Raw genomic sequence first — 27,607 nt, forward strand, 5'->3', positions numbered from 1 at the left:
AATTCACATTCTTGGAAAAATGTGGTTTTAAAATTTCTATCTTTGAGATATTAATGCAGCCACAGAACTAATGAGTGTATTCTTTTACTGTATTTAGATATTTCCAAGCACTACAGTCAGAAGGTTTCATTAGAGCAAGAACTACCCACCATTACCCAGAAGCTTAAAAATACCAACGATTGTATTCTTTCTTCTGTTGTAGCATTGTCAAATGTTACAGGAAAGGTAACTGCCCATAAGCTACAATTGCAGCAAAATGAGGAAAATATTGCCAGCTTTTAAATGGTTTCCACGTTTGCTTACAACTAATGAGGATCACAATTATCTAGGATTTAAATATGAAGTAATATCTTCTATAAACTGATCAGCTAAACAAGTCTCCTAGATTTGACATTCAGCACAGAAGGTGGCTGTTTACTTTATTGTGCATGTGTCGGTGTTAGCTATTCAACAGAAACTGTCTAATCCCAACTTTCCTGCAATGACTTTTCCTTTTCAAATCCTCATCCACTTTAGCTTTAGAAGTTCATAATTTGAAATAAGACAGGAAATGTCCCACCTAAAATGCTAATCTATCCTTTTTCATACATTGACTTATACTTTCCAGGATTTTCTTAATTTGTTGGATTAGTTTTTAACAAAATAATGGAATTACTGAATTCTTAATTCATTTGATTGGATGGCTTTCTGGCTGATTATTTGCATAAAATCGCAATGAGAAATTTGCCAATGACAAAACCCTGAAATGTAGTAAACAATGAGGATAATAACAGACTTCAGGAAAAAAATGTGTATACGTGTGGCAAATGAAACTTAATGCAGAGAAGCATGAAGTCATTCACTTTGCTAGGAAGTATGAGGCGAGGCAATATAAACTAAGTGATACAATTTTATGCAGGAACAAACATTTAACAGTATACATACACAAATCATTGACGGTGGCAAGACAAGTTGAGATGGTTGTTGAAGTGTAAAGGATATTTGGTTTTATGAATAGAGTGCAAGCAACGCAAGGATGTAATGCTAAACTTCTCTAAAACACTGGTTGGGCCCCATCTGGAGCATTGTATCCAAATCTAGATACCACGCTTTAGGAAGCATGAAGCCTTGGAGAGGGTGCAGAGGAGATTTATTAGAATGGCAGCAAGAAAGAGGGACTTCAGTTACATAAGAGGCTGGGGTTGTTTCCCTTAAAGCAGAGAAGGTTAAGGGAAGATTTAACTGGGAAGTTCAAAATCATGAAGGGTTTGACCAAGTACATAAGAGGAACTTTTCAGTGGCAGAATGGTCAGTGACAAGCAGATACAGATTTAAATTAATTGGTAAATGAACTAGAACCAAGTTTTTAATACAGTGAGTTGTTATCTGGATTGCACTATCTGAAAGGGTGGTGGAAGCAGATTCAATTATTTTGAAAAGAATATTGGATAAATAATTAGATGGGGAAAATACTGCAATGCTATGAGGTAAAGGAAAAGGCAGGGGAGTAGAACAAATTGGACAGATCATTTAAAGACTTGGCATAAGCACAATGGGTAAATGACCACAATCTGTAGTGTATTATTCTGATTCTGTTTTACATTTTTTTAAATTAAAAACTAATTTACAAAATGCCTGGGTTGATCTTTATTAGCTTGTGAGCACTATTTTCAGAGCATGTTTTACTGTCAGTGAAAAGTTTTTTTTGTCCTTGAAATTGTTTCTCACTGCAAAATAAATACACTTGCAGCTTCTTGGTAAATATACACTGTTAGTTGCAGTCCATGTTTTGGTCTTTTTTTTTAGGTTGGTACGTTCTTCAGCAATAACCTGGACTTCTTTACAGCTCCTTCCGTGTATGGATCAAGGGTAGGAATGGGTATAATAGACCCTCTTGCAGCAGAATGTATGCTGGAGAACAAGAAGAAAGCAGCTGCTTATATTAAGTCTCTGAAGAAGGTTTGTGTAAATATGCTAATATTGAACAAACACATTGTTGAATTTCATGCTACATCTGATGTTGGGATGGGAAAGTAATGGGATAGGGGATTAAAACAAAAGTCTCAATTTGTTTAGTAAATAGTTCTGCTCTGCTGTTCTTGCTGCAATGGACATTCTAATTCCGTAGCAGGATCAGTTGTTTGTGCACTGTTCTGAGCTGTTTAGCGATTTTAACCTACAGATTATTTATTTGTTTGTTTATCTTTAACTTGATATTGAAGAAGTGATCATTTGGGTCATGAGCTGTCATTGGCTACCACCTTTTATTTTCACTCTCTCAATGTCAAGCTGCCCTCTTCAGTTTCCATATGCATGTGGATTAGAGAATTTAAAAACTGAATGCTCCAATAAGTATAAAAATAAGCAAATTTGTCAATAGTTTTACCACATAGTTAATAAACCACTAAATCTATTGCTTGTAATTTTATTATATCAAAACTAATGAATTGTTGCTAGATTTTATGTGGTAGTTGCAATAAATCCATTGATCAGTGCCGAAGGGAGAGTGAGAATGTGGAAGGGGACTAACTAAAGGTAATGTATGCAAAGTGTTATGAATACATATCTCCAAGAACTATAGGTTTTTTCTTTAAAAACTGGAAGGACATTGAATGATTTGGACACTTTCTTGGGAACTGACCTGGGAATTTTTTGAAAAGGGTCTAAGTTCACTTTGGACTATGAGCAAGCATCTTTTCCAAGAAGTCACATGACTTCAGCTAAATGACCAGCAAGGCACCTGACGAATTAACAGTTTGTTTGAGCTTAAATTGATGGGAGGGAAAAAAACTACTGCTTTCAGAGGCAATGAAGGCGTGGTGATTTCTTTCAAAACCACCTGATTGAGGAGAGTTTCTGTTTTGAACTTGTTTTTTTGACTCAGCTTTGGGAATAAATTGAAAAGGCGAATGTTGCCCAACTCGTGCTCTCCCTGCCTTGTCTGAAATTCAGTGTAGTTATCAGTACTGAGCTAGAAATCCTTATCCCACTATAACTCGTCTGTATTTGGAAACCTGAGAGCTGAGATGAGTGAGATCCCAAGGACATTGATTCCATTCTATTCTCCTCCACACCAAACTCCTTTAGAAGGAACTTCTAGACAACTACAATGGCCAGCGATCCAACTTGGCAACAGGAACACTAGATCAACAGCATCAAAACCCTTAGAAATTTGTACATTTTTGTAAAGTTTGCCATTGGCTAAAAGGTTCCCCCCCCCCCCCAAATGTCAGTCTCTGCAGAGACCTTATTTGTCTCCTGTCTGTGTGTCCTGTGTGTCGATCTAAAGGGGTACATAGTTGCACTTCCAGATTAAAATTGTATGTTAACCAGTTTTTTTGCAACTTGCTTTTAAAGAGTTTTGTTTAATAAATCAATCATTCTAGTTTATTGAAAGAAGCCTGGTTAAAGTCTTTTATTCTGGGTCTAACAGCAGTGAAAGCAAACTATTGGCTATTTTGGTGAATGAATTAAACGTTTACACTTATGGTGCGACCTGCGGAGTAGTGGGGCTAGAGGAACTACATGTCCTCCCATCTTGGTCGTAACACAAAACATCTTGTAGTGACAGAGGCCAGGCCAGGGGCAAAAATTATGCTTTGAAGCATACTTAGAAAGCTGTAGGGACAGGGAGAGGATGGCTAATGAGCCACATGCAGGGTGAAAGAGTTTATGATAAACTGTATTTTGAAGAGGTTTGTAATGCAGTGCATATTTGTTCTGCTGCATGGAGCCTTTTAGTGTTGGAGGTTATATAATAGAATAATCATGTTACAGTCTTGTCCAGGATCAGTACCTTATGAAGAGGCTTTGGCAAATCGTAGGACCATTCTAAGTTCGACTGAAAGCCGCGAAGGTCTTTCGCAACAGGTAACGATGCATCTTCTATATTACTTCACGATACTTGGTAGAAAAGTTGAAGCAACTGAGGAACACTTGAAATGACCAAGTCCTGTTTGAAGGCACAAAATTTTGATAAGATTAAGCAGTTAAAGAGAAACTTTGACACAATTTTCACTTGAGTTTATAAATATTTGAGGTGCCTTGCTCGGCACCATATGTTTGTGGTTTTGGATACCTTTTTGTTAAGAACCTAGGTGCAGCCCACTACTACAGGCAGCCCAATTGTTCTCTTTTGAATAAAAGGCATGACTTTTGGGTCATGCAAAGGACATGAAAACACTAAGGTCTGGGATTTTTGCAAAATGCATAAACAGTGGGTTGCTTTTGAAGTAAGTTCTTACTATCTTGTCACCAACTTTAAAATTAATATAACCAACATAAAATTAATGTAAAACAGTAAAAATCACAACTTAAGGAAAGCAAGATGGTTATGCTGTTTTTCCTCCTTTGAGTGTCTTTTTGTGCATCAAAATTAAAGTTTAAATTAACCACACCCTGATTTATGCGCATTAGGCTTAGTAGGTTTAAAGTAATGTAATTAGGAAACCTAACGAATATTTTATGTAGCTCTTGGAATTGATTTTACAGCAGCTCAAAGACACCCACTATATTGTTCAGGTCTCAATTTTTTTTAAATTATCGTAAAACTCCAGCATTACGACTTTGGGTTCTACTGCACCTAAAATTTTAAGCATAAATTTACAACCCATTCAGGACTTGAATAATTGCAATTCTCTTGCATGAGGGGTATAGTATGTTAATGAACACCAGGGAGTTTACTTAATTTTGATAACAATTGATTAAACTTGGGCATCCTGTGAAAATACAGGCGCAAGTCACATTCTAGTTTTTTCTACCAAAAAAAGTCAGCATTATGTGGTATTTATGCTATTTTTTCTGTGCAGGCTTTCAAAATTTCAGGCCTTAATATTAAATATGGCATATGTAATAGGGGTGTTATAATTACTGGCTACAATATAAGTAAATGAATCTTCCTCACTTATCTTTGCTGTTAATAAGTGCATGCCTGTGGATAACTTCACCTATTCGTTTACCTGCGATGATGCTTTCAAATAATTGGTGTCTATAATAGCTGGTTATTTGTTTTAAGTAACTTTTTTTTTTACATATGGTGTGCTCCATTTTGTATTGACCTGAATTCCGCATCTATTAAGTGAGAACTTTTAAGTCAGTTTTCAAAGCTATATTCAAGTAGAAGAAGAAAAGAGGGTTATTGAGTCATTTCCAGGAAAATAAATTCTCTCAAGACTTCCATAAAATGAGGCTCAACACGGTCCAATACCATGTAGCCTGAATCGAGCATTAAAGCTGATGAGTGGCTGACAAGTGTGTTGGAAAGAGCAATTGGTACTATCAGAATTCAACTTGAATCTAGGCTGTGTATTGTTGATATGAAACTATAGTTTCAAAGGCAACCTTGTGTGACATTTCTGGCTGAGTATGTAAGAACATAAGAAGTAGGAGTAGGCAATTCAGCCCCTCGAGCCTGCACTACCATTCATTACGATCATGGCTGATCTAATTTCAGCCTCAACTCCAATTTCCCACTCTCTCCCCATAACCTTTCAACCCATTAATTAAAAATCTGTCTATCTCCTCAAATTTATTCAGCGTCCCGGCATCCACTGCACTCTGAGATAGTGAATTCCACAGATTCACGACCCTTTGAGAAAAGTAATTCCTCCTCATCTCTGATTTAAATCTACCACCCCTTAGCCTAAAACTATGACCTCTCTTTCTAGAATGCCCCACAAGGGGAAACATCCGCTCCACATCTACTTTGTCTGTCCCCTTTAGCATCTTATATACCTCAATTAGATCTCCTCTCATCCTTCTAAACTCTAGCGAGTATAGGCCTAAACTGCTCAATCTCTCCTCATAAGACAAGCCCCACATCTCTGGAGTCAATCTAGTGAACCTCCTCTAAACCACCTCCCAATGCAACTGCATCCTTCCTCAAGCAAGGGGACAAAAACTGTGCACAGTACTCCAGGTGCAGTCTCACCAATGCCTTGTACAGTTGCAACAACACTTCCCTATTTTTATACTCTCTTCCTTTAGCAATAAATGCCAAAATTCCATTTCCCAAGAAACAATCTCTAATACACTCTGAACTCTCCCTCAAGGCTACCCTTGCCAATTTGATTAGTCCAACCTATATGCATATTAAAATCACCCATGATTATTGCCATGCCTTTCTTACATGCTCCCAGTATTTACTGGTTTATATTGTGCCCCACTGCTAAACTACTGTTTGGGGACCTATAGTTTACTCCCACCAGGGACTTCTTTCCCTTGCTATTTCTTATTTCTATCCAGACTGACTGTCTTGCTCTCCAGTGCCTATATTATTCCTCACTATAGCACTGATCTCTTCCTTTACTAACAAAGCTACACCACCTTCTTTTCTTACCTGCCTATCCTTCCAAAACAGAGTACCCTTGGATATTCAACTCCCAAACCTGTTCTCCCTGTAACCACGTCTCAGTAATCACCACCAAATCATACCTATTTATCTCTATTTACACTGTTAACTCATTATTTTTATTCCAAATATATTGCATTCAGATACAAAGCCTTTAAGTTTGCCCTGTTGTCAGTTTTGTGTACTCTTATGTGATTCTTTTGGTGCATATGGTGTTCGCACACTCTGTCCCTTCCTTTCACTTTTTGATAGCAATCAGCCTCGTCACTAACCTGCACTCATACCCACTCGTTAAACTTTGATTTTTTAAAGCCCTATCTACGACTATGTACTTGTATAACATTGTTGTAAGCCTTCCAGTAGCAGAAAATGAACCTTCACAAAGCAGAACAATGGATTAACTTAATTTTTAACTGTTTTGAGACAGATGTAGAATACTTGTAAGAATTTATTCTCCCAGATGTTGAATTCATTAACCTTCTATTCAGCAGTCTTTAAATCAAATTTGCCTACAATGCATAGTATGTTCCTATTCATCCATGAGTAATATTTATTGCTTATCCCTAGTTGACCTCAAAAAGTGGCTTGCTAACCACACTGGTGTAGGGCTGGAGACCCACTTAGGCACATTTCCTTGCCCAAAGGACATTAGTCAACCAGTTGGATTCTTACAGCTGATTTGTCAATAACTTTACGAACTGCAGCTATTTATTTCCAGATATTTTTAAACTGAACTTAAATTATCGATTGGATTACTAATCCAGTAAAATAACAATACTTCTGTACCCACTATGAAGCTCCTTGAAATATTTTTACTTGATATGGCTTTCAGAAATGTTTAATTTTCCTGCCATTAATTTGGTTACTGTAATTGTGCACCATCATCTTTTCAGCTTTTTACAATAAAGGTTCAAACTTGATCTACTAGAACATACTGCAGCAGAGATTACAGAAGCAAGATAACAATGTGCAAAAGTACAATTTAAAAATTGATTTTTGTGGAATACAGCCTTGGAGTTCAGGTCAATTTATAAAATAGAAATAGGGCACACTCTACACAAAGAAAAATTTAGTTAAAACAAGAAGCTAACTGTGTGGAGCCACGCTTGCATTTATAAGCAACAGGTCTCCATGCATCGTTGTAAAGCGAAGATCAAAAGGTTAAATGACTGGCACCATAATGATGGTTAAAGGTCTTCTGGTGAAAAGTCACAATATGAATTAAAGTGCACTTGACAATCTCGGGGCAGGCCCACAAACTTGTCTGAGTTGAGAATATTCATGGTAAATGACATTCACTTTAATACCCAACGAACAAACCAGACATCTTCAGCTACAAGATTTTCTTCAGTTAATAGGCCATTCAGGATAGCTGTTGAGAAAGAAAGATGTCTGCATGTTCTGACAGAAGATGGGCCACTATGTTGAAGTATAAGTGGATGGCTAGAGTTTAGACATCTGTACCTACCAGGAGTGTTATTTTCAAAAAGGCTGGAATCTGCCCCCAAATTAGTTCTTGCTGAGTTTGCATCATTTTTACACTACTACAGAATAGGAACCCACTTTGCTTTTGGATTACATAGGATATGCGGTACTGAAACAGGCATTTGACCCAACCAGTCCATGCCAGTGCTTATGCTCCACTTGAGCCTCCTCTCACCTTTTCTCATCTAAATCTATCATTTAAAGCCATCTATTACCTTCTCCCTCAAATGCTTGTCTAGTTTGACTCTGGTGCAAAGCAACTTCATACACTAAACTTCCCTCTCCAGGACTTTGTGCCCAGTTTAGTGTCAAATCTGATTTGTAAAATGCCCTGAGTCCATTAGACCTTTGATACAAAGCAAACCTACTTGGGCCTTAATTAAAATTTTTCAGAGAGCAGAAATTCTTCTTGCTCTGCTCCCTCAGTATTCAAATTTCTATCTTTTGAGGAAACAGCTATTGTGCATGCATGTAACCAGACTTAAACAGGACACAAATCCCACCCTCGCCAGCCAGATAATGTTGATGAGATTCTGCTTGACTGGCACTCAATCTGCAGCTCCTCATCTCAACTGTACCCTGAGGTGCATGTCAATCCCAATGTAATCCCAGTGAGAGACAGTTTACCTAAAGATTGAACTGAGTTTTGATTAGGCACTTGGGCTGATCAGTTTTGGTCCAGACCAGTGATTTTTTTTCCCCCCGTCATTACATATCCTACATGATTTGTTTTGTTTTTTGGATTTGCTGTACAGCTGAAGTAACAACTGAGGTAACATATAAGTAGTAAAAGTTTTATACTGGAAGAAAAGTAAACTATTTGTTTTGTAAATTATACTATGCTTTGTAGTTCATTTTTTTTTCTGGGGAGAGGTGTTTGTCAGCAGTCTTTATTCTGGGAATAGAATGGAAGAATACAATTGAAACGATATAGCATGAAAAGGGGAAGTAAAATATTAGTGTTAAAGTTTCCCTTACCTGCCAATTCCCCTACCCGTCAAAAACACCTCTTCAAATTCGTGATCCACACCCGATGACTTTTTGTAAGCAGCAGTTAAATTGTTTGTGAGGTGGCTGAGGCCATTTGCTTGGACTCTTGATGTGGCTTCAGATCTTGATCCATTACAACAAGGTTTTGACCATATTGTTTTATAGTTTTAAAAAAGTGATGAGCTTTGTTAAAGGTAATTACGTAGAAAAGCTGTGGCTAAAGTGATGTTCTATGGTTTGCATAGACACATTCCATTTGGCAGTTTGTGGTTGTTTTGGGAGATAGGGAGTAAAAGAAAAAAACAGAAAAACATGGGTCATATTTCCATACCTCCTGCATTACAGATCATAATATGTGGAAGCCTGGAAGTAGTTCAACCACCTGCCCTATTAGCTGTGGTCTGGAGGATGGTACAAGCACATAAAGAAGACATTTGTAACCATCTAGGCTTCTTCATCTTTGCAGGTGCAACAAAGCCAAGAGAAAATAGCAAAACTGGAGCAGGAGAAAGAACACTGGATGCTGGAGGCTCAACTAGCTAAAATAAAATTGGAGAAGGAAAATCAGCGTCTAACTGAGCTGGAAAGTCAACTTAAAACTACGTTCACCGGACCTGTGCCTTCTATTGGTTCTATCCAGGAGAATGGTGCTATTGCCAAAATTGAAGAATTGCAGCTTGTTGAAAGGGACTCCAGTGAACCAGTTAGATGTACCAGTCTGGTAAATGGTGTAAATTTTGAATTCAATGGGACTGAGAATTAAGCTGTTTTGGGTTGTTTTCTCTCTTTCCTAAGAATACTTAAATGCTTTTCCATGGGAGCTGACTACCCTCCCAGTGCCTTTACCAAGTGCACATTCTCCATAAGTGTGCCAAGACTGAGTTTCAGCAGACTGTTTTACCAATACAGCATCGCATCCAAGCCCGTTACCACTTTGAGAGGGAAACCTAGTTGATTTTTGTCACAAAAGCAAAACGCTGCAGATGCTGCAAGTTTAAAACAAAATGCTGGAGATACTCTGATCAAGCAGCACCTATGGAGAGAGAACAAACTTAACATTTCAGTTGATAACCTTTAGACAGACGTGAATGTTACTACCTTTTCCCCACCCCACCTCCTTACCATGCCTAAAGTCTAAAGTGCTGATGTCATTTGTAGCACTTGCTGTCACCCTGGTTGAGAATAATGGGTCATGAACCATTTATAACTTATAGCAGTGAGCAGTGATTTATTAACTGAGCCATTGGGGAAATGCATTCTGCATGTGCAAAGTATAAAAATTTGTGAATTGCTGCAGTAACTTAAGCTGAAGGTGTATTAAATATGTAACTGAATTTTCTGTCAACCAAAAAAGATGCTTCTTAACATTCATTCTCCCTAAACCTCTGCTCATATTCTAGCAAGTTGTCTCCTTTTGCTTGCAATATACATTTTTAATATTTCATAAAGCCTGAGACTTAAGCTGAATGAATTTTTTTTGTTGTTAGGTTGGAATGCTGACTACTTCCATCATCAACAATGAGGTACTGTGATACCCTTCAAGTGTTTTGGAAATGAAATGAATGAAGTGTACTGCAATGATCACATTTCTTATTTTTGAAGTGGACAAATTTTAGTGTCTTAAAATTTAAAATAATTTGGCGGGTCCTTTTTAATTATGGTGTAAGTTAGCAGTTATAACTGATCAGATTGAACAGCTTTTTCAAAAGCTAATATAGAATTTAAATTTTAAAGTAGGCCACATTTGTTGGGTTATTTTAAATACATGATTAAAGGGAATTCACTGGTGAATATTCTTTATGGTGACATTTCAAAACCTGTCATGGCTAAAGAAATATCTTGTGTTTACTTTTAGATTCCAGATGCAGAGTCACGTGAACAGTTAATCAAAAGTCACTACATGATGAGGGTGGCAGAACTAACCTCACAGCTTCAGATAGCAGACAGCAAGTCAGTGCATTTTTTCGCAGAGGTAATACTGATGGACTTATAGGCATTTTGTGTTGATGTTTTCACACCTTTGTGCCCATTTTGGCGAACAAAATTAGAAAGGAATTCTTCATTTAAGAGATGATGCATGTAAATTTAACCAGCCTAAAAAAATTATGTCAAAAGAAAGTGTTGGAAATCCTCAACAGGTTTGGCAGCATCTGAGGAGAGAAAAACAAGTTAATGTTTCATTGACTGTATCTTTCTCCACAGATTCTGCCAGACCTGCTGAGTATTTTCAACACTTTGTTTTTATTTCTGATTTCCAGTATTTTGCTTACATTTTTTTAAAAAATGAATTATTTCATTGTTGCATAGGAATTCTGCAAGCCTGAGGAAATTGATCTGTTTCTTTACTTTTTGCATTTTAAGGAATAAATTACTTGCATTTATGTAGTGCCCATTAGTATCTCACTGTGTCCCAAAGCACTTCAAAGCCAGTTAGAACTTTTGAATTGTGGTTATTGTTGTAATGTGGAGAAACATTGGAGGCAATTTGTGCATACCAAGGTCCCACAAACAAGTGTTATAAATGATCAAAAACCTGCTTTTAATCATGTTGGCTGAGGGATAAATTCTAAGGAGCCTGGGGACCTCAACTGCTCTTATTCATATAGATAAAGATTTTTTGTTCCAGTCTTAGTTCACTGGCTTGAGGGGTCAGGCTGTCAGCTGCTCGCAGGCCCCTTCTATGGTACAATAATGGATTAGTTAAATGAATGAGTATCATGGAATGAACCTCCTGATCCTTGCATCTAGCAAAGAAGCACTCATTTGCAGTATATTTCAGATTAGCAGCTGAGAGATACAGCCAAGGGTGATTTTCAGTATTTGTTACAAAGCAATTCTGTCCTTATGTTCGGAGCCATAAGGAGACTGCACAGTTGTGAAGTATGTCAGCTTCACAATGCTGTGGATCAAAATGATTTTGTGCCCAGAATTTTTATTTTGGTGTTTTCCCAATCAACTTTACCCTACCTCCCTGAGTAAGCTATGTTCTGCTAAAGAGTCCGCAGAGAAACCATTTACCATCTGGACGCCAACAGTCTCACTCCATTTTTCTCAACACCCTTGCTGAAAAGAAGAGTTAATCAAACAATGCTTGGACCAAGAGGTTGCAGTATGTTTAGAAGAAAGATGAGATGCTGCTTCTGTTGAATTTGCTTAGAACAGTATCGAGACAAAATGGGAGGGATGTTAAAATGGCAATTTAGAGGTTGGGATTACATTTGTGAACAGATGGAAGGTAATTAAAGCAATCAGGAAATCAATCACCTAATATGCACTTGGTCTCCATGATATCATAAATACTTCCATTTAAGATCAGCCAAATGTCAAATAAGGCTTGAGGGGCCCTATAACTGCCGCCTCCTCCCATTTCATATTCATAGGAGACTGCATTTAGTGTAGCAAATACAGTATACTCATTAAACTCTCTTGGATAGCAGCTTCATGCAGGATTGTTTGAGACCCTGGACAGTAGTGTGTGAAGAGGTAAATGGACAGATCAATCACAATTTTTACAACACAGGAGACATTCGGCCCATTGTGTCATTATGCCCATCGATGTTACATTTTCTTGGGAAGGTGCTGGGGGACGGGCAGCTGGAAGTTGAGATGGTAAAAATGAACAAGATATCCTGGAGGGAACAGTTCATTCAAATGAGTTGATTTTCATTTAAGGGCGTTAAGTCAAATGTTTCAAATCAGTATGCTCCGGTTCTATTGGGGCAGGTTTTGGGGGCGGCAGTTATGTTCGAATTGAATTATTGTATGAGTTTGAAAATTTTATACAAGATGCTTTTCCTTTTATAAATTTGAAGTGCCGAGCCCTTGTTAAACGCTTAGCACTGGCAGAGAAGTCCAGAGAAACCTTTTCGGAAGAAATAAAAGTTGCCAATCAGAACGTTGTGCGATTGCAGGTAGGAAGAAATTTAAATCCTTTTGTGTATATTCTTGACTAAATTGTATCCAACAGCACCAGTGTGGTAATAAAAACAGAAAATTATGGAAAAACTTAACAGGTTTGGCAGCATCTGGAGAGAGAAACAGAGTTAATGTTTCGAGTCCTTATGACTCTCCTTCAGAGCCCAGCACCAGTGTTGTGTCTCTTATTGCAGGACGTGTGTGTCTGTGTATTAAATAATCATGTTTTCAGTGGGACCAACTTCCACGCACAATATTGAAGGTGACATCAGACCCAGGTGCACTTGCCCTATTTTTTTTGCTTCTTGCTGACTCACCCCTATCCCTCCCTCTCTTTCACTTATTCACTGGCCAGAAATCCATTCATTATCACTTGAAAACTTGCAAAAAACAAGTTTCTAAAAGTGTGTCTGGCACCTTCTTAAACTTTGGGAGTCAGTCCTGATTACCACCTCCAGTAGCATATTCCACAGGTCATCACCCTCCTAAGGGAAAAAAAATCAACATCCAAAGTTATTCCATGCTTTCTCAATTTTAAATCGATGGTTTCTCATATGACCCAGCCCTATTTTCCTGCTTGTATGATGATGTTGACTTTTAATAATCTTAAATCTGATCCCCCTATAAGTCTGTGCCTCTCTGGAAATTTCAAACCCAAGGCATGGATTCTTCATTCTCCTTGCCTTCTCAATACCATGTCTAGAACCATAATATACTTAATCTGGAGGGATCAACATGGCGGACACCATTCCCAAATGTAGCCTGACCAAAGCCTTGTATAGTCCTGTTATACCGGAAAGCCAGGAAGTGAAGGATGGAAATGGATCCAATCTTTACACGCTTTTATTTAGAGATACACATGGCAAGCACGCACCTCCTAACCCAAAACCAGTTTCAGTCTGTTCCTATTTGTAGGAGCACAAGTTAATGCCCACCACCTGAATACAATTAAACACAATTAATATAAAATTAGCAATCATGGCCCTAGTTTTGTACAGAGCTGTCCAGGTAGTATAGCTCGGGATAAAAACAAAAAAACTGCGGATGCTGGAAATCCAAAACAAAAACAGAATTACCTGGAAAAACTCAGCAGGTCTGGCAGCATCGGCGGAGAAGAAAAGAATTGACGTTTCGAGTCCTCATGACCCTTCGACAGAATTTGAGTGAATCCAAGAAAGGGGTGAAAATAAGCTGGTTTAAGGTGTGTGTGGGGTTGGGGGGGGGTGGGGGGGTGGGTGGGGGGGCGGTTTGGGTGGGGGAAGAGAGAGAGAAGTGGAGGGGGTTGGTGTGGTTGTAGGGACAAACAAGCAGTGATAGAAGCAGATCATCAAAAGGTGTCACAAACAACAGAACAAAAGAACATGGGTGTTAAAGTTGGTGATATTATCTAAACGAATGTGCTAATTAAGAATGGATGGTAGGGCACTCAAGGTATAGCTCTAGGGGTGGGGGGAGCATAAAAGATTTAAAAAGATTTAAAAATAATGGAAATAGGTGGGAAAAGAAAAATCTATATAATTTATTGGAAAAAACAAAAGGAAGGGGGAAAAAGAAAGGGGGTGGGGATGGAGGAGGGAGCTCAAGACCTAAAGCTGTTGAATTCAATATTCAGTCCGGAAGGCTGTAAAGTGCCTAGTCGGAAGATGAGGTGTTGTTCCTCCAGTTTGCGTAGATTTTTCTTTTCCCACCTATTTCCATTATTTTTAAATCTTTTATGCTCCCCCCACCCCCACTAGAGCTACACTTTGAGTGCCCTACCATCCATTCTTAATTAGCACATTCTTTTAGATAATATCACCAACTTTAACACCTATGTGTTCTTTTGTTCTGTTGTTTGTGACATCTTTTGATGATCTGCTTCTATCACTGCTTGTTTGTCCCTACAACCACACCAACCCCCTCCACTTCTCTCTCTCCCCCCACCCAAACCACCCCCCACCGACACACACCTTAAACCAGCTTATATTTCACCCCTTTCTTGGATTCACTCAAGTTCTGTCGAAGGGTCATGAGGACTCGAAACGTCAACTCTTTTCTTCTCCACCGATGCTGCCAGACCTGCTGAGTTTTTCCAGGTAATTCTGTTTTAGTATAGCTCTGGACTCTGCTCGCATTGGCAGAAATCTCTTAATGTTGCTTCTATCTTTAGAGAGCAGTCACTATAATCATTTCCAGGTCCCTTACTGTCACCCTAACTTATGCCCATTTACTCTATCTTCTTCATCTGTATTCTGTGCACCCAAGGGAAAGACTGTTTAAATATCTATACTGAAGGACGCTTATCAGGCTTGGGCTAACTTCAAAATGCGGTCAAATCCCATGGCAACCTATCTCCTCCTTCTGAGGTCCTAACTGCAGCAGGAAATTTTAATATCTGCAACTTTGATAAAACTCTCTATACCTTTCTGGATCAATAAACATAGATAAAGGGATCTAGCACTGAACCATGGGCCACCCAACTAGTGACTGGACATCAGTGGGAAACCTACCAGCATTTTACTTATGGTACTCTTACCCAATGTCTGTTCCACCTCGCTTCATATCATGGGACTTAGTTTGAATCTGTAGCCTATCAAGACTACAGGTACTTTTATTGAAGAATTTTTGGATTTCAAAGTAAATTATGTTAGAACCAGGTGACAAGGGATCAAATGGCACCCCTGTTTGCCTTTTCTTCATTTGACCACAGCAGGTTTTTTGTTTGAAAAGGATATATTTGCCAATTCAGTGAGTACTTAACTGTTTACGCGCTCTAATCATAAAAGAACAAATAGAACAGGTTTTCTTGAGTTTAACAAAGAGCTTAGCTTTAGTATACTTAAGCCGATCTGAGTAAAATAATAAAACATATATCGACTTTTGCACGCACATGTTCGATGTTCTCTCATGTACAGATTGCAGAGTGGGGAAGGATAGGCTAGCTGAATTAGCCTTGATAAAAATAGTAAGGTTATGCAGTCTGTAGTTTGATGACTCAGCTGGCTTCAGGCTGAATTCTAGCACCTCGATGCTTCCAATTTAAAGTTGTAGATGACTGAGTTGGCTGCTGTTTGGGAGATGGTGGTACTGGGTTGGATTCTTTTAAGAAATCTCTATTTCCTGCAAGGCGTCCCGGGATGATCACAATCAGCAAACGGGGCTTGAAGCTTACCAGGTAGGTTGGCGAAAGGAGGAAGCAAGAAGGGCCCCACCTTGGTCTTCCACCCAAGCTGCTTGTCCTGTTCTGCTGATCAAACGTGCAAATGGTTGTCTTGTCATGTGAACTTCCTTCTCCAGTTGCCAGGGGGATTCACACAAAAGACATTGTACCTGCCTTCCAGTGCCCGAGCGATTTAGTCTTATGGCCGTCTCTTAACAGTTGAATACCTCGGGTGATTGCCATGCTAATGAGACGAGATGTGGCTCCTTCACACTCCCCTGAAGTTGTTGTCGTCTTTGAGTTTTGCAGACAGACTCCACTCCAATGATTTGGAATGTGGAATATATGGTAATGCAAATTGAGGTTAGCCATCTTGGGCCGATCACTTTCGTGTCGGTTTTTTAAAAGTCTGTTTTATAAGTTCATTTCAGGTTTCTAGCTAGTGGATTAAAAACCAACATTTGGAATAAAGCATATGTCTACTGCAACTTGAAATAGGGTAAAATGTTTGTGATTCTTTCATTCTTCTCCCATGCATGATAAAACATCTGACTTGGGGGTTGGGTAACTAAGTCACCCTGTATAAAAAGCAGATGAAAATGTTAAATAAATTGCATTGACTCAATGCATATGCTGTTAATTATTTCATTTAAACTGACATTTGCTGTCTGCCACATGTTTTAAATTTTAAAAAATGATGGCAGCAGGCATTGAAAACATTTCATTATTTAACTTCAATATCCAAAAGGAAATTGGTGCCATGTGCATGTAACAGAATTTGTGTAAAATGAGGAAACTTCCATACACAGCAAGAGAATTTATGGGAATTGTATTTGAACTGGACTACTGATAGGTAAAAAAAAATCCAGCATTTTGGTGGAATAACATTTGCTGTAAAAGTAGATTGGTTCCTGTGGGAATCAAACACATTGAAAAAGGATGTGATGGTGAGCACCTATGAAAACGGTGCGAAAGTAGTAATCTTGGTCTAAAATTAATTAAAAGCAGTTCGTTAAAAAAACAAAAGTTTCATCAATGTAACACGTTAGAATAATTGACCACTTCAGATCATTTTTTTATTCATTCATGGGATGTGGGTGTCGCTGGCTAGGCCAGCACTTAATGCACATCTAGACCCTGAGAAGGTGGTGGTGAGCTGCTGCCTTGAACCGCTGCAGTCCATGTGGTATAGGCACACCCACAATGCTATTAGGAAGAGAGGGAGTTCCAGGATTTTGACCCAGCGACAGTGACCTTAGGTACAGGCATTGATGCCTACTGTTTTGAGTTGACATCAACCCAGCCTAACGTTAAGAGAGGAGACGTATTTACATCAATTATTTCTGTTGATAATTGGACTTTTGATTAGTTATTTCAGTGAGAATGAAGGGTGTGCACTTTGTACTGGATAAACATCAGTGCATTCTTCAAATACGTTTTGAATGGTTCCTTTACAAAAGATTTTGCGGGGGTGGGGGGTGGTTAGCAAAATGTTTCTTGAACCCACTTGTTGCCAAAATATGACTACAGCTGAACAGACTGACTATTCCTAGGAGAGGAGTGAAATATAAGCTGGTTTAAGGGGGGTGGTGGGGTGGGGGGGGGGGTGATGGTTGTTGGGACAAGCAAGCAGTGCTTGTCCCAACAACCCCACACACACACACTCTCTCTCTCTCTCTCTCTCTCTCTTTCTACCCCCCCCCCCCCCCCCAACAAAACCAGCTTATATTTCACCCATCTCCTATTTTTACTTAGTTCTGTTGAAGGGTTATGAGGACTCGAAACGTCAACTATACTCTTCTCCGCTGATGCTGCCAGACCTGCTGAGTTTTTCCAGGTATTTTTTATTTTTTGTTTTGGATTTCCAGCATCTGCAGTTTTTTTGTTTTTATGACTATTCCTAGGACTCTTCAGTTCCAAAGAAGTCATTATTGGACTCTACGTTAACTGTTTTCCTCTCTCCTTGACCAGACCTGCTGAGTTTTTCCAGCACTTTTCTGTTTTTATTTCAGGTCTCCAGCATCACAGTATTTTGCTTTTATTCTTAGGACTGCTGCTTCTGTGACGTGTTTATGCAGTGACCCAGAACCAATATCTACCAATACAGCTACATGAAGGACAAAATAAATAATGTAAATGTGGCTTCCAGAGTGCAAAAGTCTGTTTACAATGGGGGTGATGGTGCTTAATGGTAATGTCAGCTTTTGTGTTGATTCTTTTGAAATGGAAATGCATGAGGCTGAGTAAGATTTTTTAAAGTGCTGTTTAAGCACTGACTAAAATGACACCCCCCACCCCTTGTGACACAAATGGAATCCATTAGATTCCTCAAGTGGCGAGCACCTTTCTAAATTCACAGAATCAGACTGCAGCACATGAGACCAAGATTTTTCTTGCTTGTGCATTAAATGTATTCCACAGGTTCCCTGCTGCAACTTCTCTTTTTAATGTGATGTCTGTACTTTAATATAGGATGAGCTGACTACAACAAAGAGGAGCTATGAAGATCAGCTGAGTATGATGAGTGATCATCTTTGTAGCATGAATGAGACTTTATCGAAACAAAGGGAAGAAATTGATTCTCTTCGTATGGGCAGTAAGGTAACCACAGTGCACATTTTTGTCTTTATTTCTTATTTTTTGTCTCTTGGTTTATTCATTCTTTGAATCTATTGAAGACTACAGATGTGTGTTAATTTCTAAAAAATTGCATTCCATTTGTTTTATTTGCATCATCTTACAAAAGTATAGCAGCAAACCTCCCTAAACTAACATCAAACTATTTACAAAACCACTTGACTAAATCGAGAGCACTCATTATATGACCTGCAGCGCAATTGTGACTCATGGAAACCCTTGTGATAGCATCAATCCAACCATGCCCTTCCTGCCCCTAAAGCTGATTACCCTTTATCCTCCAAGTTGTTTCTGTCATTCCTGTTTGTAATCTGGCCAACATTCTTTGAGGAAGGCAAGTTGATGGATGGGTGCTCAACATTGTGAAAAGCGCGCACACAAACTTTGGAAGCAATTCTGGGCCGGTGGCCAATAGGAATGGCTTCTAACCCAATACATTTTTTTGAGATGAAAAGCCTATAAAAACAGTGCATGGATCTGAGAGGGTGAATGTACTAATCACACCAAGTACATGAGCTAAAAGAAACCTGAAGAAAGAGGAAAAGTAGGTAGGTAGAAATTTTTGGAACTTATATATTTTTTTGAGGTGCGTGTAATGATTGAATTTTTTTTGCTGCCTCTTGACTTCTGTAAGTTTTCATTATTGGCACTTTTTCTGTAAAAGAGCAGCTGAAGATGTGATTCCATGAAATTGTATCTCAGTTGTAGGTATCCCTTTTATTTCTAGTTTTCAGTCATTCATCCCAATTGTGAATTCTGAGAAACTTCTGAAAAACTTCTGGAAAAGTGTTAAACGACATAATTATGGAACCTGTAGTGAAGTACAACTGTGGAGTTGGGTTCTGGCCTGTTCTTTGGTACATGGTTAAAAAGGTGCTTGGAAGAAGACTAATAATCTCAGAGTATTGGATCTATGACCAAATTTTAGCTCACCAAAAAAATGTTGACAATTTAGTTAAAAGCAGCTAAACTTAGTGTACCATATCTGGATAGTCTTGTGATTTCATGCTTTTACATTTTCGTTGGTGGTTTCTTTTTCAAGTAGGTATGTATGTCTCATTTGTTAAAAAAATTTAGGCTCCCTTAAAGTGGGTTTGTGCAAATTGTTGCATAACATTGTGACCTTTACTGAAAAAATAAAAAGTATTCTTGTCGAAATCAACTGCAACAAGTGAAACCTTGGTCAAGGTGTACCTGTAAACCATAACTGACAGTTCCCTGTAAGCTGTGCGCAGAAGGCTGAGCAGCAACCCGGAGGTACCACACAGGTTGCTCACTTATTGCCTTTAAGATACCACACAGGTGAAGCCATGCAAAACAAATATAAAGGTACTGTACCTCCAAGTGGACAGGCCAAGCGCAATATAAAATATTTAGAGGGCATTGTTTACTACTACCTTCTGCCTTCCTCCAGAAGGAAAGAAATCAGTCATTGGTGTTGCCATTTAGGTCAGGAAATGGTGGATGGCAATGTTTTTTATAAACTTCTGTTGGGCATGGTCAGTTCTTTCAATGCACAGTACTTTAAATATTTTTGCGCGGAACAAGGCCTGTGCGGTACCTCCCAGGCTACTCCCCTCCCATGGTTGTGCAACTTCAAGGGAAGATTGGTGGATGGTGCACTAATCTGGAAAGGAAGTAGAGAAAATGCAGAAAAATTTGTGCACAGCTTTTCATAAGTCACATTTCAGTGTCTCTTTTGCTTTGGTACGCTCAAAATTCAGCTAAAGTTAGAGGTATGCTATTTACTTGTGTACTGATAACAGCTACGTATATTAGATTATTTTGGTTTTTGCCTGTTCACTGGAGTTAGGCAAAAAATCAAACTACCATGTCAATCAACAATTTGTTTTTCTCATTCTGCCTTTAAAGGGTAATGCAAAGAAAAACAGAGGTCGATAAGATCTGAGGGCACCATTCAGTTAGAGGTCTGAACGTTGAAGATACAGCTGCTGTTATCTACAGGGAAGTTTAGTATGCCAAATGAATATTTGTATCACCGTTCTTTCTCGGAGTAAAAGCGTGCAATGATTGTGATATTATAGAGCCTAGGAATTGAAAGAAAATTGGACTTAAAGGAATTTTTTTTATCATCCCCTAAAGTTTAAGGAACATAATGGAAAATATTCTGGCACTGAAAATGTATTCCAAAAATAATGTACCCTGTGAAATTCCCATTCAATAGGTAATTTGTAACAATAGCTTTTTAATAATTTTATTTCATTATGTGAATCCATAATGAAGGAGGTTTTGTACATTGAATTATGTGACAATGTGTATGTTAATTGTGTATCTATTTTCTGAAATGAGATCCAACATATTGTGCGCATCAAGTGTTTTGATTTCTTGAAATGTGGAGCACAATTCTAACTTATCTAGTTTACTCCCGCTATTATTACTGCTAATACTGCACCACACCTCTCCTCATCACCCCACACCACCCTTCTGCTCCTTCTCTCCTCCATAAAATCTGAATGTGAAAATCTGTTTGTGCATAAAATGTTAATGAAAAAACTGATCAATAAAAAAGGTACATGGTAATGGAAACTTGGAGTGCTTTCTTATTAAAGGAAATTTATTTGTCTAGTAGCCAAGCATGTTACTTTTAAGGTGCTGTATCTACACTGTAGGCTGTAGTGTATTTAGCAATTGAATATCCTGTTCATTAGACATGGATGCATCCAAACATCATGAAAATTGTCTTTTATTAATGCATTCAGTCGTTTGCAATTGAAATTCCAGTCTGTTTAGCATTTCTCTCCTAATTGCTATTTAGAAAAGACCAAAATATCCTTTATTTAATAAACTCCCACTCTCAGAAGGATTTATGTTGGTTGGGCTTTTTTTTAAAACATAATGTTTTCTTCTCCAAAAATACTTATAATTTCTCAAGGTTGGTTGTTTCAGTGGTGGGTAGTGAAGCACTGTGGTTTTCCACTTCTGGCACTGTGGCTTAGAACAACAGCCTGCATTTCTATAGATGTACTTTATAGATGCAGTCCAGGTTAGATTGCAAGCCTCCTGTACTCTACCCCACCAATGTTCCATTGATCCCCACCACAAAAATACTACTATATCCCTTTAATACCACTTTATACAATGCGTTTGTCTTTGTTTAGAACTGAGTTGAGAATCCCCTGCTGTCAAAAAGCCCTACTGTTTAGGAATTTCAATTCTGGAACTTCAGATTCTATTTGAAGGTGCAGGTAGATTTGTATTGTGTTAATTTTGACTTTGAAAAGTGCATCCTAACCATGCATTTTAAAAACTCAACAGCAACTGACATTTTTCTCTTCCAACTTTCTCTTCTCTGCTTCCCTCTTTATGAAGACATTTTAGGGTGGGGGGGGATGTGGTGTGTGGAGTGGAGAATGTGGATCACCTATTGGCTACTATGGGAATGCCCACCTTCCAATGCTTTAACAAAGTGAATTGGCCACAAACCATAAATAAAAAGAAGTGGTGGTGAAGTTTCTTCTTTAGCACTTAATTTCTTTCACTTGAGAAAAATCATTATTCCACTGAGCGTTCAACATGTGATGTTATTCCCAGTAAATTGTTGGAAGAATGTTTTTAAAACTCATAGGAGAAATGTGCTGCAAACTGCTTAAAATGGAGCTTGGCTTGCAAGTGGCCTGCTTAAGATGTTGAATTGAATGCTGGAAGTGTCCGAGCTTTCAAAGCTAATTCAAATCATCCCACATGCAATTTAGCCATAATTTTTTTCTAAGCTAAAAGGCATAAAGGCATTGAAGACATAACCTTAAGTAAGGACCCACTATGTTTGTGCTATGGCCACCCCTTGCTACTGTGAGAAGCCATTACCCCTCAGACTTTAAACCTCCCCACTTGTATGGTGGGGGAGGGGGACCTCAATGCAAGATGGATAGGAAAAGGGAGCCATAAATCAGACATGATGGCTAATTTTAACATGGACTTCAGGATCCTGATGTTGGGGCCAGAAGTGGGTCTCAAGTCTGCATTGGCTGGCTGAGAGTCTGACTCAGCCATTTTACCGTAGGTAGCCTCCTACTAATTGCCATCCAATTAATGATGCTGATGCTGCCAGTCCAAACAGAGGTAGGTAAGAGAACTTGGGAGCTCAAACAAGTAATTTATAATAAAAAAAATTCAGTGAGGATTGTTGGAGCATTGAAATCTGCCTGTCTGTCACCCTCTTTGGGGGCCATGTAGCCTCCAAGAATCTGGCAGCCTCCCCACAGAGGGAAAACCACCCTGGTGTTATCAAAATGTTGGCAACCCTGTAAAATAGACCTAAAGTGGGCCTTCCTGCAAACCTCTTTGCAGCAGGCAGTCAATCTGCCATGCAGCCTGCCACTGGGAAAATTTCCCGGTGGCAGGACTGCGTTGAGTTGCCCTGACAGCTCACCACTATTTTTCCAGCCCAGCTGGTCACCTAGGGGCCAGTAAAATTATGCCTAATGTTGCATTCAAGGAAGGCTGTGTTCCAATGACTCAATGATTGTTACTATGATTGTTTATCAGTTTTGATTGGCAGAAGCTTGTTAGGTTGAGATTTTCTAGATTAAATGTCACTCTGGCTAATGTATGGAGATATAAAATGTAATCTGTAGCAGTCTGATTGATTAGCAAGAACGAGAGCTCTTTGCCTTTGTTAGTGATAATCTTTTGCAAATGCAGTTTCTTAGGGTGGTGCTTTCCGACCCCACCCGCTGCCGTGGTTGTCCAGTCCCGCCAAAAGTCAATGGACTTTTGGCTGGGCCACCAAATCTGCAATAGGTCCCATCGTGGCAGGGCCAGGAAATTCCAGCCTTGGTTTGGAGGTTCTTTTTCTAGCCCTTAAGCAACTTGAGTTTAAAAAGCATTATTTCAAGCTGTTCATGAGCATGAGGTCATAAAGCTCATACATTATCATCCAGGTGCAGATCACTAGGTGGGTTGTCTGGAGGTTTGTTAACCATAATCAGTGATTACAGTTTGAAATTAAAAATTGGTGAGATTACGCCAGGAATAGCTTCCCAAATATCTGGCAAGTGAACTGCATGAGCAATTTTTAATCTCAAACTGTGATCACTGCTATAGTTAATAAATCTCCAAACAATCCATCTACTGCACCTTCGAGCACCACCTGACTCAGAGTCTGCAGGTCACACAATAGATTTATCAGCCATCTCAGAACCCATTGAATCAGAGTGGAAGTAAGTCATACTTCATCCAGAGGGACTGCCTAAGAAGAGCTAATATTCAGCACCCATTAATGCTGGTTTACAGTGATATACTGAACTCTGACCATTATTCATTTGTTATTTAAACTGCCAGATTACTATCTTTACTTATCTGTTGTATTTTGTGGATCTAACTTTTATGTTGTGATTTTGTAACAATAAAAGATCTTGTAGTGCCTAACTCCTTGACTACTTTGATTTTACAAAAGGTTTCTGTTTTTTCACACAACTTTCTAATCAAGGGTTGAAAACTAAAATGTAATTAATTAATTGAGCCAACTTGGTCATTATTCAGTCCCAGACCTAAAGTTGGGTGTTTAATGCCAGACAGCTCATTAATGAAGAGAAAGGCAGGATGGTTAAATATTTGCCTGGTTCCTTAGTATATGCTCTTGGGACACAAACCAAGTGTTACAAGCTCCCGGCAACAGTACGGTATACTCAAGATTCTGTATGATGGGATTAATATGATTTTAATGGTGCAGATGGAATCTGGACAGGCTCAAGCTTTTCCCTGGAGTGTTTCTGTAGTGACTGCGTTGGGCTTAATATAGTAAACTATTCTTTATGAAAGAAAATAGCAAAAGGCTGCAAATTTATTTTTTCTTCGTGATGGGCTGGCAGGGGGAGATGTAGAATGAAGGCCAGGTGGCTTGCTCATAGGAAATGAATGTCACTTTGGGCTGTTGTTCAGCACCTCCCAGCAGCTTCTTGTGAAGTCCAATGGCTGAGATCTGGAGCATACCATCTGGTCCTCTATACGCTGCCAAACAAGTCTTAGTGTGTGAAGTATGGAATTACCAACAGGGGAAAGGGAAGAATTGTGTAGAAGAAAGTAGCCTGGGGCTTATTCCTTTAATATTTTAAAAATTAAATTCAAATTTAGCTGCCAAGAATAAACTGGGTATGGACCGCTCACTGGCTGTGCTTTATGAATTTAGTAAATGCAGTAACTTTGTGTAATTTGTGGAATAAATAGCTCCTTCAAGTTGAATTAATTGAGTCCTTGCTTTGACCGCACTGAGAACTGAAATTTGATTCCAGGAGGTGATGCAATTTCCCTTCCTGAGACTGGGTTTCAAACTATGTTGTAACATCAACCAACAGTCACAAAACGATTGTTACCAATTGCTTTCAGGGCAAATTTTAAAATGGGCTTAATCCCTAGTAAATATTTTTGTGGGTAGAAACTATTTGGAATAAATACAATACTACACAGCTCCTTAATTTGGTTGGAATTGATTAATGGCAAAAGGTTTGATTATAGAGGAAAATAGAAGTAATTTACCAGCAAACGAACTAGGACCAGGAGTTTACCATTTGGCCCTTCGAGCCTGCCCTGCCATTCTGGAAGATCATGGCTGATCTGATTGTAACCTCAGCTCCATATTCCTGCTGAACACTGATGGCCTTTTGCTTATCAAGAATCTATCTACCCCTGCCTTAAAAATGTTCAAGGACACTGCTTTCACTGTCTTTTGAGGAAGACTTCCTTCCTTCCAAAGTCACTCGACCCTCTGAAAAAGTTTCTCTTCATCTCTATGCTATATGGGTGACCCTTATTTTTAAACAGTGGCCCCCTAGTACTAGACATTCTCTCGACATCAACCCTGTCAAGATCCCTCAGGATCTTTTATGTTTCAATTAAGTTGCCTCTTTCTCTTCTAAACTCCAGCGAGTACAAGCCTAGCCCGGCCAACCTTTCCTCAAAGACAACCCACCTGATCAAGGTATTAATTTAGTAAGCCTTCTCTAAACTGCTTCCAATGCATTTACGTCCTTAAATAAAGATACCAATACTGTACACAGTACTCCAGATGTGGTCTCAAATGTCCTGTATACCTGAAGCATAACCTCCCTACTTTTGTACTCTATTCCCCTCACAAATGATATTCTATTAACTTTCCTAATTACTTGCTGTACCTGCATACTAGCCTTTTGCGATTTCATGGACTAGGACATGTAGATCCCTCTGCATCTAGAAGCTTCGCAATCTCTATTTGAATAAGCTTTTTTATTCTTCCTGCCAAAATGGACAATTTCACATTATACTCCTTTTGCCAGGTCTTTGACCACTCACTTTACCTATCTATATCCCTTTGTGGCAGCTTCCTGAGCTCCTCACATCTTACTAACCTACCTAACTTTGTGTCATCAGCAAATTTAGCAATCATACTTTTGGTCCCTTCATCCAAGTTGAGGCCCCAGCATTGATCCCTTTGGTGCACTTCTTATTACATCATGTCAATCAGAAAAAGATCAATTTATGCCTACCATATGTTTTCAGTTAGCTAACCAATTTTCTATCCATGCCAATAAGTTACCCCCTACACCATGAGTTTTTGTTTTCCACAATATCTTTGTGGTATCTTATCAAATGCCTTCTGGAAATCTAAGTACATCCACCTGTTCCCTTTTATCTATAGTATATGTTACTTCAAAGAACTCCAATAAATTGGTTAAACATGATTTCCCTTCCACAAAACCATGTTGACTCTGCCTGATTACTCTGAATTTTTCTAAGTGCCCTGCTATAATGTCTTTAATAATAGCTTCTAACATTTCTCTATGATAGATGTTAAGCTAACTGACCTGTAGTTTCCTGCTTGTGTCGTCTTCCCTATTTTTGAATAAAGGAGTTACATTAGTTTTTTTCCAATCAACTGGAACTTTCCCTGAATCTAGGGAATTTTTATAATTAAAACCAACACATCAACTATCTTACGAGCCACTTTTAAGACCCTAGGGTGAAGTCCATCAGGGCCTGTACATTTGTCAGCCCACAGCTCCAACAATTCTTTCAGTTCCCAGGTGATTGTAATTTTCTTGAGTTCCTCCCTCCCTTCCATTTCTTGATTTATAGCCATTTCTGGGATGTTACTTGTATCCTTTCCAGTGAAGACCGATGCAAAATACTGGTTCAATTCATCTACCATCTCCTTACTTTCCATTATTAATTCCCCAGACTCACTTTTTTATAGGACCAATGCTCACTTTGTTCCCCCTTTTCTAAGTATATATAGAAACTTTTATTATTTGTCTTTATATTCATAACTAGCTTTCTCTCGTACTCTAATTGTTCTTTCCTTACCAATCTTTTGGTCATTCTTTGCTATTTTTTATATTCTGTCCAACCTTCTGACCTGCCACCCATTTTTGTGCAACCAAATGCTTTTTCTTTAAGTTTGATACCATCTTTAACTTTTTTAGACCACAAATGGTGGGCCCTCCCCTTAGAATTTTTTATTTCTCATTGGAATGTATCTATTCTGTATTCTAAAATATCTCCTTAAATGTCTGCTACTGCATCTCTATTGACATATCCCTTAACCTAATTTGCCAGTTCACTTTAGCTAGTTCTGCTTTCATGCCCTCATAATTGCCCTTATTTAAGTTTAAAATACCAGTCTTGGACTCACTGTTCTCTCCCTTAAACTGAATGTAAAATTTAATCATTATGATCACTGCTACCTGCGGGTGCCTTCACTATGAAGTCATTAATTAATCCTGTCTCGTTGCACAATATCAAGGCGAGTATAGCATGCTCTCTGGATGGTGCCAGAACGTGCTGTTCGAAGAAATGATCCCGAAAACAATCAATGAGTTCCTCATCTAGACTACCATTTCCTGTCTGATTTTCCTTGTCTATATGCAGATTAAAATCCCCCATGATTATTGCCATACCTTTCTGACAATCTCCCATTGTTTCTCCCTTTATATCTTGTCCTCCTGTATGGTTACTGTTAGGGGGCCTGTACACCACTCCCACAGTTGACTTCTTGCCTGTATCATTTCTCATCTCTACCCAAGCCACATCTACATCCTTGTTTCCTGAACTCAGGACATCCGTCCCTAATGTGCTACTACCACCATTAATTAATAGATCCATCCCTCCACATTTTCCTA

At 38.7% G+C, this 27,607-nt stretch overlaps 1 protein-coding gene across 5 annotated transcripts in view; it reads left to right on the forward strand.

The window, feature by feature from the left end:
• ppp1r21 (protein phosphatase 1, regulatory subunit 21) overlaps positions 1–21,041 on the forward strand; it is a 174,964-nt gene extending 153,923 nt beyond the window's left edge. For all 5 annotated transcript variants that reach the window (XM_041213993.1, XM_041214011.1, XM_041214004.1 and 2 more), the window contains 9 exons: positions 98–225; positions 1,786–1,938; positions 3,757–3,849; positions 9,270–9,524; positions 10,291–10,326; positions 10,659–10,775; positions 12,616–12,714; positions 18,330–18,458; positions 20,367–21,041. In XM_041213993.1, the coding sequence (XP_041069927.1) occupies positions 98–225; positions 1,786–1,938; positions 3,757–3,849; positions 9,270–9,524; positions 10,291–10,326; positions 10,659–10,775; positions 12,616–12,714; positions 18,330–18,458; positions 20,367–20,396 (1,040 nt within the window). In that variant the 3' untranslated portion in view covers positions 20,397–21,041. The remainder of the gene's footprint in view (positions 1–97; positions 226–1,785; positions 1,939–3,756; positions 3,850–9,269; positions 9,525–10,290; positions 10,327–10,658; positions 10,776–12,615; positions 12,715–18,329; positions 18,459–20,366) is intronic.
• The last annotated feature ends 6,566 nt before the right edge of the window (positions 21,042–27,607 follow it).

Source organism: Carcharodon carcharias, chromosome 2, assembly GCF_017639515.1.
Source record: "Carcharodon carcharias isolate sCarCar2 chromosome 2, sCarCar2.pri, whole genome shotgun sequence".
In the NCBI taxonomy this organism is placed as follows: Eukaryota; Metazoa; Chordata; class Chondrichthyes; order Lamniformes; family Lamnidae; genus Carcharodon; species Carcharodon carcharias.